Source organism: Zonotrichia leucophrys, chromosome 6 (genome assembly GCF_028769735.1).
Source record: "Zonotrichia leucophrys gambelii isolate GWCS_2022_RI chromosome 6, RI_Zleu_2.0, whole genome shotgun sequence".
Classification (NCBI taxonomy): Eukaryota; Metazoa; Chordata; class Aves; order Passeriformes; family Passerellidae; genus Zonotrichia; species Zonotrichia leucophrys.
In genome coordinates, this window is record NC_088176.1 from 17,007,225 (window position 1) to 17,021,602 (window position 14,378).

Genomic DNA, 14,378 nt, shown 5'->3' on the forward strand with positions numbered 1-14,378 from the left:
AATAGTAAAGAAAATATGTTTGGCTCAGTAGAGAAACAGGTCTCTAGACTACCTTTCCAATATAAACAGTGCACTAAAGAAAAAAAAAGAGTCAATAAATGAAATGCTGTTGATGGAAACCAGATGTGTCATCTAGGCAGGATAGCCTGCTGTACAGAGTGGTGCATGCAGCAGGGGATAATACCAATCATAATAATAATATATCCACGAGTCTTCTCTTGCATAAGTGAAGGCAGAAGAAAACCTGCAGTAATAAGCAATGTATCAAAGTGGTCCAGTGCTTTGTGATTTAATAATGCAGCAATAAAGGGGAAGCTCCTTTCATACGCTGCTGTGTTGTGCCTCCTTGGTCTAATGGATCTTTATTTTTGTTGACAATTTTGGCCTTTTCCTGTAAGCAGTCAGAAGTGCAGTACAGCATTGCCAATGGTGCCACAGTAGGTGTGTGGAAAAGCTAGTGTACTTTTCCTGTGTGGCAAAGCCAGCTATATTTTTCAGTGTTACTATTGTATTGGATGTCAGCTCCACCTACAAGGGGTCTTGGCTGGGCAAGACGAGCTTGAGGATGCAGCCAGAAACACTCCATGAAATAAAGCTCCTGTTGGAGCCTGTAATAATGAACATTTTGTGTGCAGCCTGGGGACAGACACTCCAGAGCTTGAGGTGAGAAGAGGGGAGGCACTTGCATGGATTGTGAAGACACCATCACTTAGGACTGATGGCTGGGAGGAGAAAACATCCAACTGCTGCGCCATGTTTCAGGAACTGCTTGAATGAAGAATGGCCCAGACAGAGCTGTGTAAAACTGAACACTGAAAGCTCAGAGTGCTGGCAACAGCTTCATTGCCAGTGTGAAAATAATTCATAGGGTGGAAGCTGTATTGCCTGGATGGCTCGATGGCTCTACATCTCCTTATTCCACAGCTGCCATCTGTGGTCTTTGAAACTGTGAAGGGCTCAGGGTGTGTGAGCAAACATTTGTGTGACTTGTAGGCGTGGGAGGCAGAGGAATACTTCAGTAAATTTTTTTGACGTTGGATTCCTTGATATTTTTTAGTCATGTATTATCTGCTCAGCTTCTTGTGCTTGAAGATCTCTTGGTTGTGTTGAATTTAAGGGGTAATTTAAGGAGGGAAAAAAAAAACAGGTTCTGTCAAGAGGATCAAGAATTTAATTTAAACAAAATTGTTCATTTCAACAGAGAAATGATCAAATCACACTTTTGGGTCTCCCTAGGAAGACAAAAATTGGGAATGAGAATGCCTCAATTGGGTAAATAAGATCTATCTGAAAAAACAGAATTTAGGCTTAGGAAAATTAGTCTTGTAGAAATAAAAACTTTTGAGATTTAATGATCCCTGCAATATGTACTCCAACGTATTCTTGTTTTCAGCTTTCATTCTTATATACTTCGGACTTCTCAGGAAGACAGCAGTCACAGGAACACCATGGAAAAACTCAAATAATGAGGAAAGCAAGAAATAAATAAGAACAAATAAATACCTATAGAAGTATCCATTATGTGTGCCTGTGTGTTTACCTCTTCCCCAGCTACCACCCTTATTGCCAAATAGAAATTTTGGAGGTTTTTATAATCAACACTCTGCTCATGGTTTCAAAAATATTTTCTTAATAATTCAATGATTTTCAGATACATTTTCTCAGCTGCATCAAGGCCCCAGATGAAATCAAGATGCCCCCATGCAGGAAAATGCTCATGGTAAATGAGATTAGTGATCCGAGGAAGAAGCTTTGCTGTGTCTGTTGGGTCTGCAAACGTGTCCTGTCCACCACTCCAAACAGCAGTTGGCACCTTTATCTCCTCTATCTTGTACTCAGGAGGAGCAGTCTGTAAGAGAGGGAGGAGACCTGAGTGAGTGCTGGGTATCAAAGTTGTGTTTAGAGAAAGGTTTCTGTGCAAGCACCTCGCTTTGTCTTTTGCCTCTGCAGTAAAACCATAAGGATGAAGGTCACTCTCTTACTGTTCATTGCCCTAACCCCATTCCCTGTCTATGGAATGACCCATCCTATTCCTGTTCTTCCTATAAAGCATGGCTAAGGGTTGTCCTGCAGTTTGGTCCTGCTCGTGCTCTTCAGAGTGTGGGCATGGAGAGAACAGTGGCAGTATTCAACAGTCAAGGACTCTGGAGATTTTTCCTCTGTATATTCAGGGTGAGGTGATCTATAAGTTTTTTGGGGTGCACAGAGTGCAACTTTTGCTTTTAGTTTTCATGCTTGGAACTGAACTGGAAAGGAAATAATTTGGTTGTTTATGATTTTCCCTGAGAAAATTTCTGAGTGTGTGAGATAGAAGTGACTGATTGTAGCTCTGGAACCTTTCTGTTTGCGAAAATCAGCATTTTAGTACAGCACAGAGCACTGCAAGTCAAATGTGCTGGTTAAAAGTGAAATGGTTGCCAGTCCACTGGAGAGGTCACTGTGAGATCTGATTCCTCTCTTAAATGAAAGACAAGCTTTGAGAATTTTAGAGCAAGTGAAGAGCTCTGTACTCACCCAGTCCTAGGACTTGGGTGTTGTTCTTATTAATTTTTGAAATGACATTGAGCACATCCCAGCATCAGTAGGGGAGACAAAATGAACTTCTGTTAATTGTCTGTAAAGGTCTATCTCTGCCTTGTTTGTGAATAGACTTTTACACTTGTGTGTGATTCAGCTGAGACCACTCTCCCCCTTGCTAATACTCACAGGTGCTAAAATTTGAGTTTTTCTATCACTAGTTTTACCAAAACTCAAGGGTAAGTTCTGAGAGGGTCCATTTTGTCTTACCTGGTTGTATTTCTTCATGTTTTCCTTAGAGCCATAGTCATAAGCTTGAAACCGGTCTGTATGTGCTAGCTGTTAAAAGGACAGACAAAATAAACGGTATGAGAGATGAAGGAGTAGAGTGCAGGAGGCATATTCCTGCCTGAGAGTTAATTCAAGGCTCAGGTAGTGGACTGTGTTATTCCCACACCTTTCTCTGGTTGCAGGCTTCCAAGGTGCTGAGGATAGATCATAGGATAAGTGGCTTCCTTGCTTTCTCTCTTGCTAACTTTCTGTCCAGGTCCTTATCTTCCACCCTCAGTATGTTTTGTTACTTAAAATTTTGTTTTACTACTTTAACTAAAGTGGGAATTGCTGTTTGTCATACAGAATTGGGTCCAGCTGTCACATGGAAACAGAACCTGAATGTCTATAATGTGTCAGGGCTATTACAGGTCTTTGTAATATGCCTTGCAGGACTGGTGAGTGAATACTTGGAGTTATTTGTTTGTTTTGGTAATTTAATTTTTTGCACAAACATGACAAGCAATTTCACTTGTGAGTGTTCTGTAATAAAGGGTGAGAGAAACCCAGTTAGAAAACCTTTGCTTTAAAGGATTTAAGTAGCTGGGTATATGCTAAAAATCTGCCTGATGCATTGTCTTTGCTGTTCTATCTTCCTGTATCTGTGTTTGCTTTGCATCCACTTGATTTCATTAGAGGCTGGCAAAATAAACCATAGAGTCACTAGCTGCTCATGGTTTGTGTCCATTTCCTGGCTAGCTGTATCCTGTGGGACTGACTGTTGGGAATCTTTGTCTTCAGGAGCACATCTGTACCCCAGACCATATTAAACGTGCAGGTGCTCATGGCGGGAGGTGAGAAGGTATGATGGTCAGTTTCCCAAATCCAGAGCCTCTGGATTTCCCTGTAGGCTGTCAGTTGCATAAAAAGCAGTAGTAGGAGATAGTTTACATGTCAGTTTACAGTTGTACCTGTCGCCAATGAAAAATGTTGTGTGCCGATGTCCCAGCTGGGGAATGTCCTACATACATATCTACTCGACTCTGGAGAGAAAGCAGACATTTTATAAAGACAGAGACCCAGTGTTGTGACAGAATAAAACTGTGAAGAAAGTGAGTTTGTATTAAAGAAGTCAGCTTACAAAGCATTTTTCATAGTTCTGTTAGGGAGATGTCCCAATTCCATCTCCCTGGATTCTTCTTCAGCTGTGCTATCTTGCTCTGAGGACCATGTTAGTGACTTAAGCAAGGCAGGAAATATCCTTCACGGTTTAGCTCTGCAGTTCAAAAGCTGCAATTGATTTTGCATTGAGCCATTCAGTCTAACTGCTTTCCCATATGTGCTTTTAAAAAGGATTATAGATGAAAAAAACGGGCCCAGTTGTTACAGACACTGCAATAATAAACATTATACAGGCCAGCTTCTGCATACTTTGGCCACTGTAAAGGGGATTGGCACCACAGCATCCATATATTGGCAAGCACAGGGAAAACTCTGCTGTCTCTCCTGTCCCCTCTGACTGATGCACAAGTGTTTGTGAATCCCACTGTAGGTGTGCTGCACTCCTCAGCACAGTGGAAGGACTTTCTGTAGCTCTGCTCCTTGTGGATGGAGCTGTTTGGCCCAGTTCTAAGGTCAACAAAGCCAGGAAAAGTCCCTTACAGTAGTTCTTTGGGACCAAGTTTTGGTGCAAATAGAAAATTGGGAAGAAGAAGAAGAGGTTTTTCTCCTGTCTTTTAGCTATTTCAGTGTTCAGAGGACCCCAGTGTCTATATGCTAAAGAAGAAAACTGCTAAATGTATTGGCAAGAAGTCTGACTCATCACTCTTTGTCTCTTTTTAAAGATCATCTGTGTGTGACAAAAAATCTGGTTGGCTTAGCCCCAAAGAGGATACATCCTGACACATGCAATATAGCTCCACTTTGAACTCAGCTCTTTCTCTCTGCCACTGGAATGTGCCCAGCTGTTGGTCCCACCCATCACCAGCCCTATCCATGTTCCCACTGCTGACAGTCCTGGCATTCCCTCGGTCTGCTGAGAGCTCCATTGTGATCAATGTACATTCACATGCATGACAGTAACTAGACAAGGATACAGTGCACAAATGCAACTGCCAAAATCCCTCCAGTTTTGCTCCGAGTAGGTGTTCTTGCACATACTCACCGTGTTGATATTTTTTACACTGCCTCCAGCTATGTAACAGAGAACATGGGCACAAAACTTATCCAGGCTTGTGCAGAACTGTGTCACGGGTCCTTTCAGAAACTCGATCTGGTGGGCAGCTCCTTTGCAGCCAAATATTAACTGAGGGAAAGGAAAAGTGCAATGCCTTTTTTTCTTGTTACAGAAGAATTTTATGCAGAAAATTGTTGCTAATAATTGTTGCCTAGCCTTCATAACACAGTAATCAAAGAGTGCTGGAACAGCTTACCCTCACAGTACACCTTAAAACACCCTCTTCCCCATGGCACATCATTTATTTTTCCTCCTTCATATTACTATCAGCAATCCTCAAGCAAGCTGTCCTTCCATTTCTAGCGTGCTGACCCTAATGCCTACTCATTTTGCTAAGTCCTACAGATTGTCATGTCTGTCATTGCAGTTCTGGTTTAGCTCCTCCTGCATGAGGCCAGCAAAATTCTAGTTAAACAGAAGGAATCCTAAAACAGGACAGAGTTTCACAAGTCTCCTACTTCAGTGGGAGCTGCTGCTACAAGCTCTATATCCTAACTATTTTCACCACAGGGTTTGGGAACAGTTTTTTGAGAGCACTCAATTAATCCCCAGCTCAGTGTCAGCATTGTCACTTCTTTGGGAACACTCAGCCTCAGGCTGAGGGAACCCTGTGAAGATCAGTCAGGCACTGGACTCTTAGAAGGAAAAAGTGACATACCCTGAGCAGTGGTTCAGGAAGATTTGTTATCTTAATCAGAGGGCTTGTAGCATGTGGGCATGCAGTCACTGGGCCCAGAGCAAAGAACACTTTCACTCGTTTAGCCAGCTCGGGGTACATATAAAATGCTATGAAGCCTGCAAACACAGAAGAGACAGCCTGGGTTAGTGAAGGTATCCTCCACAGACAAACTAAATACATGAACAGCAGGTAGAAAACAAGGCATCATAGCATGTTTGCAGCCTGGTCTGTTGTGTTTGTGCTGCATGTTTTACTTAAGGAAAGTGTTGAACTGAAATCCTGAAACTAATTTTATTTGGGAGGCAAAGTTCATTTTAAGGTTTAAAACGTGTCTGGGCATTATCTTTATCAGAACCGTTTTTGTAGGGAACACGTCAGTGAGGTTTTGAAGATATCATAAATTCTAAAGTTAATGAAACTCTTACTAAAAAAGAGTTTTTCAAATTAGAGTCTCTAAAGATCTATGCATGTTTATGATTTCATGAAACTATAGAATAATTAACTGAATACTGGGAGCTTTGAGTATTTTCAACTGATTGCTTGCACCACAGTCAGATGAAGAAAGCCTAGATGCATGATTTGTTTTGCCATGGGGGTACTTAAATACTCTTATGAGAGGCAAAAAAAAGAAAAGGTCAGAATTTGTGATGATATATGATTTTTCCACACTTTCGTCTCTTTTTCTCTTGGCTGTTTACACTAATCACTGGCAGTGGCTTCTTTCTAATCAATGTCCATTCACGGATCTTACACATAAACCATAACCATCATAACTTTCAACTGATGCTAAAAGAAAATTTGCTGCATTTAGAGGCCATGAAATGAGTAATGACAAAGGCTGGATCCTTGAAAATAAACTATTAATGTTTCTACTTTCCTGATTTTTGTTCTCTGACACTGTGTTTTTAAACAGCAATGTGGCCAGTTATAGCCTGTCATTAGCTACAACTTAAATTGTAAGATTGAAACAAAGTCATGACTTAGTAATGTTAAGGTTATTTTTCCTTGCCTTCAAGTAATTTAATTTAAATAAATGTATTCATGTAAATTATGTATTATATGGGCTGTTTTATCTTTTCAGTTTTTCCATCCTGTTCACAAGAACAGGGTCCCCAGGGCAGGGGTCACAGCACCAATTCTGCCTGAGCTCAAGAAGTGTTTGAACAATGCTCTTAGGCACAAGATGAGAATGTTGGGGCTGGCCTGGGCAGGGCCAGGAGTTGGACTTCTTTGATCCTATGTCCCTTCCAGCTCAAGATATTCTATGATTCTAATTGTCTGCCTTAATACAAAACAATGTCATGTAAATTCCTGTTGCTGAGAAAATTACCCTATAGCAGGACAAGCAGTACCCAGTAAATGACTGTTATTATGTCTGTAATTATTTAAAAAGTTGAACTATCACTGCATCTTCTATTAAGTTTATTTGCTTCTTAAGGGTAACCAAAGGTGATTTTAGAAAAGTTTTGCATATTTTCCAAATCTCAACACAGAAAAAGCTGTATGTTTATTCTAACTCTCTACAAACAAGAAAAATAAGGGAATTAGTGGGGAGAGCCACCTACTGATCAAATGGTTGTCAATAATTCTCCTGACATTACCTGAAGTTGACCCTTCAGAGTGACCAATATAGTAAACATCCTTCTGTCCAGTTTTATTCATTATGAAGTTCAGCTCTGCTGGAATATCATATTTACCCATTTCATTGAAGCTGTGGGGAGAAACAGAAAAAGCTGGCAGACAATGTGACTGTCCCAGTGTGAGTTCCTGACTGTCAGTTTTGTTCATGGCAGCGAGCAGGAGCCATTCAGGAGGAGGCCGCACAGTGTCTGCTCCCCTGCCTGAGCTGGGGAATGGGCAGAGGGTGCAGCTGTGCAGCCTGGCTGCCTGGTGCCCTGGGCTCTGTGCATCAGGTGCCACTTTCACCTGACAGCCGCAGCCCCTGGGGGACTGAATTTAATCAGGGCTTTCACCTGCATGGGTTACAAAACACATTTCCTTCCGTCTTGGCTGAATTCAGCTGTGAGAGATCAGATTTCTAGACAAGACTGCTCAGCACGTTCCAGATGAGGTTCTTGTTCTCCCTTTTACAGTACAGTCTCCCTTTTCCTCAGCGTCCCGTTACATTTCCCAGTCTGAAATCTCTTCCCCAGCCAATGTTCCCAACTCTGGGTAGTAGTGAGCATCCATCTTTGTCTGGTTCTTTACTCTCCTGGGTTGCTCTAGATCCTGATCTGATGCTGATTTAGGTACAGGCCATCAGGCTGAAGCTATCTAGTCCCCTGGGAGTTTCTATGTTGAGTCTTTGTCTCTCAACTGAGTACCTGAACTGCCAGAACTCCTTCTGGCAGGGCTTAAGGGTCTTGTGTTTTAGAGACCAGGTGTTCCCTCTGCTGTTTCCCAACCAGACATCATAGCCAGCATCTGCAAGCACGAAGCCCAGGCTGTTGCTGGGCAGGTTAGAAATCCAGTGAGTAGCATCTCCTAGAAAAGCATGTTGCAGGAACACTGCAGGCCTTTGCCCTGAAAAAGATTAAAAAATACTTTTATTGGAACAGCAATTAATGTGTATTTAATATTGGAGCGCAGAGTTCAGTTTGTGAGGTTTCTGTCTTCTAGAAGCTCCCAGGAGAACTATACATAGATATTGGTTTGAGAAACCTGAAGGATTTTTTCTATGCAAGCAGGAACCATTTAATGACATTTCATAACAATTTTATGACAGGTCTGGCAAATAATGAATTTACTGAGGATGCTTGTCCTACTTCCTCTTGCACTGGAAAGGCAGCTTACAGCCCCCATGCTGAAACCATCTACCCAAAGGTGGAAACTGCTCAAGGCACAACAGTGTATGGAAGAGGAAGAAAAATCAGTCCAAAGAAGGATTAATTAATCCAGGCAGCAGACAAAGAACTTAATGTTACAATTTACTTCATGAGTTTTTTGACCAATCACACATAGCAAAAGCATATTGACAGTAGTTTTCTCTAATTACTATAAGCACAAGTACCTTTGGTTAAAACAGTGCTTGCTTATTTTGAATACAATACCTGCTTGTAAGCCTTAAAACACAATGCACAGAGCTCCATTATTAAGCTTAGAACTTCCTAATATCTCACTAGATAAACTTTTCTGCAGCTTAGGGAGTTATTCTAGACAAGTGTTAATACACAGATAATTGTTCTTTTTGTCCTTACTTTTCTATGTCTTACATAATTTTTCTGCTGACCTATCTCATGGCTACTGCCTAGCTCTAATCACAGTTCTGCAGTTTCTGATGCCTGCCTTTTGCAGCTTTCCCAAAACCCTCTGATTTTATGGATTCCCACAAGTAACCACTGAGCAGGGAGAGGCCCCTGATGTAACTTGGCTAGCTTTATTTTGAGAGTCAGGCTGGTCCAAATTATCTCCAAAGGAGATGCAGTTAGGGGAAGGCATCCAAATAAATTATTCTATAATACTAACAAGGACTAATAATCAAGGTAGCAGTACCCCGGGTACCTCAAATTCCAGCTAGAAATTTTTATTCAATTCAGAAAATGTGATGAAACAGATGAAATGCATTTGCTTTTCACTGACAACCTGGTTTCTTTCCTCCTTCCCTAAGAATATCTCTGTCCTTCAGAAGCCTGGGAATTATTCATATGCCTAACCTCAGAGGCTCTGTTGTCAAGCTACTATTTTATATGTGCATGATTTATGTTGTTAAGGCAAAACCTTCCCAAATCCTGTTTACCAGCCTACCTGCCAGACCATTTGAGGGAAAAAAGCCTCCAACCCTTGGATGTAACAAAATTATTAGGGAAGAGTCTGAAATAAGGACAGAGACACTGAATGTGTGGACTTCAAATGGATTCAGGATTTGAGTCGCACTTCTGACTAGGTGCCCTTGTGGAGATGGAAAGGAATGGAACACGCCATTGCACATGAAAAGGGGAAAGATAGGAATCGTTGTAAGAGTTGGCTCCTCTCAGACCTTACTTGTGTCCTGTAATTGTCACCTGTATTTCGGTCATTCCTCCCAGCAGGAATTCTGTAAACACCAAGAATGTATCCATCCTCTGTTGTAACTTCATATTCCTCGCTGGGGTATCCATGATACCTGATAATTTCACTCTGTGGAAAGCCAGAGGAGAGTTTGTTAATGTTCCAGTTGTCCTGTTCTAGAGCCCAACTAAGATGAGCAGTGCAGATGTGGGATGTGCTCTGATGGTAGTGCAAGGCCCCAGGCACAGAGACCACGGCTGAGAATAAACATTACAAATCTTGTAAAAAGATAAAACAAAGTCTTCTTCAGGCCTGTTTAGATGTAGGTTATCTGGTATTTAGCCCCCTGTTCCAGCACAAAGCAGAAATGTGCTGAGCGACCAGCTCCCTTTTGAGAAGTAGTTTGTCATGTTATGCAAGGCTTATACAACTGTACCTTTCAACAGGTTAAATATGCAGCTGTATCTGTGTAAGACAAAGCCAATGCCTGTGGGGATGGTCCATAACAAATCCCTTTTTGGAAAAGTGTGGTTAGGCAAGTCATACAGGCAAGCAAACAAGGGTGGAGATCTTGTCAAAGGAGTAATGGGACCACCTACACCTAGTTTGGCATGCACTCTGAGGATACCTTTGGTGACTCAGGGCAAAGCATCTTTGATTAATTTGCATTGAGAGAATCTGAAGAAGCAGTTCAACCTCCCTTACCACTGTTCTGAGCAAACAGTTTGTCATGGAAGGGTAACACTTTGCTTCACTTGAGATTAGAAACCAGCCTTTGCCTTCACTGCAAAGGCATTTTTCTCTGTGGCAGCTCAGATTGTTTGGATAGGAAAATCAAGGTTTCATCCAGGCTAGTGCTGGAAGGTTCCTTGTTGTCCTGCCAGGTTTGCATTCCTCCTGTTCTGCAGTAGCCTGAAATACCAACATGTGTTGAGAAAGCTGACTGCAAACAGGTATCATGAGCCATGACACAGCTCCACATTTATCATCTATCTGTTGGGCTTCACCCTAAATGCAGGCAGCAAAGTGTGTTGTTCAGTTTAGCATGGACTGGAGCAGTAGTCAGTGCTCTGTCCACAGCCAGGGCTGAGTCTGGCCACTGGGACCACAATTACATGTTGTGGATCTCCAGTGCCCCTCAGGAGGTTCTGGGGAGCTGCCCAGCCTTGGAAGCAAAGGCAGCAGCCAGCAGTCCCCACTGCAGTGCTGTGTGTCTGTCCTCATGCAGTGAGGCACATCTGTCCCTGGCATGTTCAGAGCCAGCCCTCACGGTGGGAGTGACCCTAAGGCAGTGGTTTTGGAAACAGCAGGCTGGGAAAACAGGAGATGCAAAAGGAGCTCTTCTTAGCTTTCCTGACAAGTAGTGTTAGTTATGCAACTGGAAAAGAAGCTTTAGAAAAGGAAAGAAGGTGACCCAACTTACAACATTCATGAAGCATTCCGGGTTGCGACTCTTCTTGCAGCGGCTTGTGTCAACACCTGCACTGGAGGCTGCTGTGAATCCTGCTGAGAATCCTGCTGAAAAGGCAATTCCCTGGGAGCAGAGCAGCACGAGGAGGCACCACATCTTGGGGCTGTGTGGAAGAGCACATGCAGGGGTGCTTGTGTTAGGAAGAGAGTAGTGTGGAACTCCACAGGAGTACCCAAGAGCAGAGTCTCCTAAAGGTGGCTGAGAACTGTTCCCCAGGGACTGCCTGAGTAACAACCTGTGTGGGGATGGGCTGTCTCAAACTCACCCTGTTTAACAGGTAGGATTGCAGAACAGGAGTGGGAAGCACCTGGGCATACCATGCAAGAATATGCCTGAGCACTCTGCAGATTACAAGAGAACTGGGCTTGGCAGCCAGGGCCAGCTCTTGGCACGAGCCTAGCAGAAGCTTGACAAAGAAGCGTGATCACCTGAGATGACTGTCACCCAGCTTGCCCCCCTTTATCTGCTTCCACCCTTCTGCCAGCAGGAGGGGTGAAGGGAGAGGAAAGCACTGTTTGTTTCCAGTCTCCTCAGGAATGAGGTGAAAGAGGTTCAGGATGGGCTCTCTTTAAGCTTGCCCTCTCTTCTTCTGGGACTGAATGCTATTCTGGTGTCTGTCACTGGTGTGCTGGGGGGAGGGACCAGATAATGAGACTCATGAAGGGGTCAGGAATAATTCAGTCACTCTGTGAAGAGATTTAATGGATGTTGGGCAACATGATTGCATGTTCAGTGCCAGTTTGTGATTTCCTCATAGGGTGATGTGCCCCAGAACATAATCAGCTCCTCTGAGAATATAGAGCAAACAAGGTGATCATGTGTGGGTCCCCAAAATCCCCATGAGTCAGTTCCTAGTCAGCCTTACCTTTTGGCCACCAGGCAAGCAGCTGTGAGGAGAGAGCAATAGATCCTGAGACTGCCTTTGTGCTACCAAAGGCATGTCTCCAATACCTCTTAGAAATGGTTGTCTATAGTGCAAATCTTGTATTGGTCATGGGGAAGTGAGACCTTGCCCTTTCCTGGGATGATTCCAGATTAGCATTTCTGAATAGAAATTGCAGAGTGCAGTCGATCTAGTACCCGTTTATGCCAACTCAATGTAAAATAGATATGCTGCCAGGTTTTAGTCTTTATTTTCTAGAATCCAGATCAATGAGTGCAGGAACACTGCTCTCTCTGAGCTTCCCAGACTTTTTTCACAAAAAAGATTGGTCCGGGAAGCTCAGTACTGTGCTTACATATTCAGGAAAAGCCACATCATACATCATGCATCAGATTTATTTTATGTGTGAGGAGAGAATGTTGCCTCTGAAGAGAAGAGTAGTAGTAGAGTAGTAGTATAAAGACCATAAAGATCAGGCAGTAGACCTGAATATTCAATAGTAGAATCCATGGGACTTAGTGCAGTGTAAGGCTTCAGCTCATTGCAGCACCTTGTAAGAATGCCTCACCAGGAGTGGCTGGGGACACCACTGCTCTTGCAGGCTGGGCTTCCTCAGAAGAAGAGGACAGGTTTCTATGACCATGGTGTGTTTGTGTTCACCATCCTGTCCATCCTTTAATGGACTTTTGATGCAATTGTTAAATATCTGCCAAGTCCAGCACTGAGACACAAGCCTGCAGCAGTTCCTGAGGACAGATTGTCAGGGAAGGACAGGGAACTCCAGAGGGTTCAGCCTTGCTGGGGGAAGGCAGGCAAAGGCAGCTGGTGTTATGCTCAGCAGCAGCCAGCCAGAGAGAGATTGTCAGCATTTCAGAGTCCATCTAACTTCACAGTAGCCATGGCATACATGGTTTGTGAGTGAATTTCATAGGAGACCTTCCTGTCTTAAAGTTTTTGTTAGGAAGTTAAGCAGGCTCAGGAGACAAGTCTTTTGGGAACCAGGCATTAGACATAGAGAATGCAATTTTTAATGATGAACAGAGGTTCTCATGTAGCCACATGTTTCCTGAGTCTGCTTCTAGCATAAGACATCTGTTATGACGAGATATGCTACTCTGTGAACTTTATTTGTACTCAGGAATGTTCAATATCAAGATCAAGAGAAAATAAGGAAGTATTCCCCATAAAGTAGTGGGGAAGAAGAACAGAATTTGTGGCATGAGAGATAAACAAGGAAAATATGTTTTGACTTTCAGTGATCTTCAATTTGGCCTTTAAATTTGACTGAACAAATTTAAAGAAGTCAAACTTCATGAGTCATCAAACAGTTGAAATGAGGTAGCTTTTGGAAACACCCAGACCTTTAAATTTGGCATAAAAACACACTTCATTAAATTCCCTTTGTATATAAAATATTTCTTAATTTTTTGTCAAAACAGGAAGCCTCACAATTTACATACTCAGGTAGTGCAACACTCTGTTTTGCTTTCTGCTGTTTTACTCTGTTCTAGTGGGAGCAAAATATGCCTGCCTCTCCCTGCACTGGGAATCTCAATTTGACAAGAAAAAGTTCTGCTAATATCTCAGCTTGTTTTCACATCACTCAAAAATTTAATTGAGGCAATGCAAAGGCTTAATCATTCCTCTTGTTAAGGTAAACGTTCCCCAATGCACTCTGTGATCACCTGGCTTGGCTGGCATGGCTTATGGACTTCCAGGTATTCACCTTTTACTCAGATGCAGAGGGCCAAGTAAGCATCAACCTTGGCAGGCTACTGCTCCCTTAAACTCTAGGAATAAAGACAGGAGATGCAAACAGCTGTTTTCATCTAGTGAGATGAAGTCATAAGTAACTACTGAGCATGGTAAACTGTCATAAAAGAATATGTTTAGGTGGAAAAAAGATCAGAGAGATAAATGCCCTTGAAAGTTCCTCTACATACTTTTAAGATTTAGTGAAGCTAAGTTGCAAGCCATTCTGAAATTTGTCCTTTTATCCTCATGCCTTAAGCAGTCTAAAATTTACTTCATAGAAGCTCTAAGGCATAGGCACACCAACCAGAAGAGCAACTGTGACTAAACACGCATGAGAATTTGCTGCCTTACTCACTAATAAAACGTAAACCTGCATTATACAGAAGGAACAGGAGGTCCAGATTACACATTGCTGCAATACTTGCACATTCATACCCTTGTTCTCAGAGGGAAGAAAACAAATAGGAAAAAATGAAGTAGTTTCTCTTTTTTTTCCTTTTTGTGCAGGTCAAATATTTTTTCTTCTAGTTTAAGCAGAGAAGCGCTTCAGTGCTTCGCAGCAGACTTACAAATGAGAGGA

The 14,378-nt window shown here is 42.5% G+C and overlaps 1 protein-coding gene across 1 annotated transcript; it reads right to left on the minus strand.

Moving 5' to 3' along the window:
- Nucleotides 1–1,615: 1,615 nt before the first annotated feature.
- On the minus strand, nucleotides 1,616–12,042 carry LOC135449426 (lysosomal acid lipase/cholesteryl ester hydrolase-like). Its single transcript, XM_064716421.1, has 10 exons — nucleotides 12,026–12,042; nucleotides 11,113–11,263; nucleotides 9,704–9,818; nucleotides 8,027–8,225; nucleotides 7,304–7,413; nucleotides 5,682–5,818; nucleotides 4,952–5,092; nucleotides 3,759–3,830; nucleotides 2,788–2,856; nucleotides 1,616–1,849 (listed from the first exon to the last, which is right to left on the minus strand). Exons 2-10 carry the CDS (start codon nucleotides 11,254–11,256, stop codon nucleotides 1,616–1,618), a joined length of 1,221 nt encoding a protein of 406 aa, XP_064572491.1. The 5' UTR covers nucleotides 11,257–11,263; nucleotides 12,026–12,042.
- Nucleotides 12,043–14,378: the final 2,336 nt, after the last annotated feature.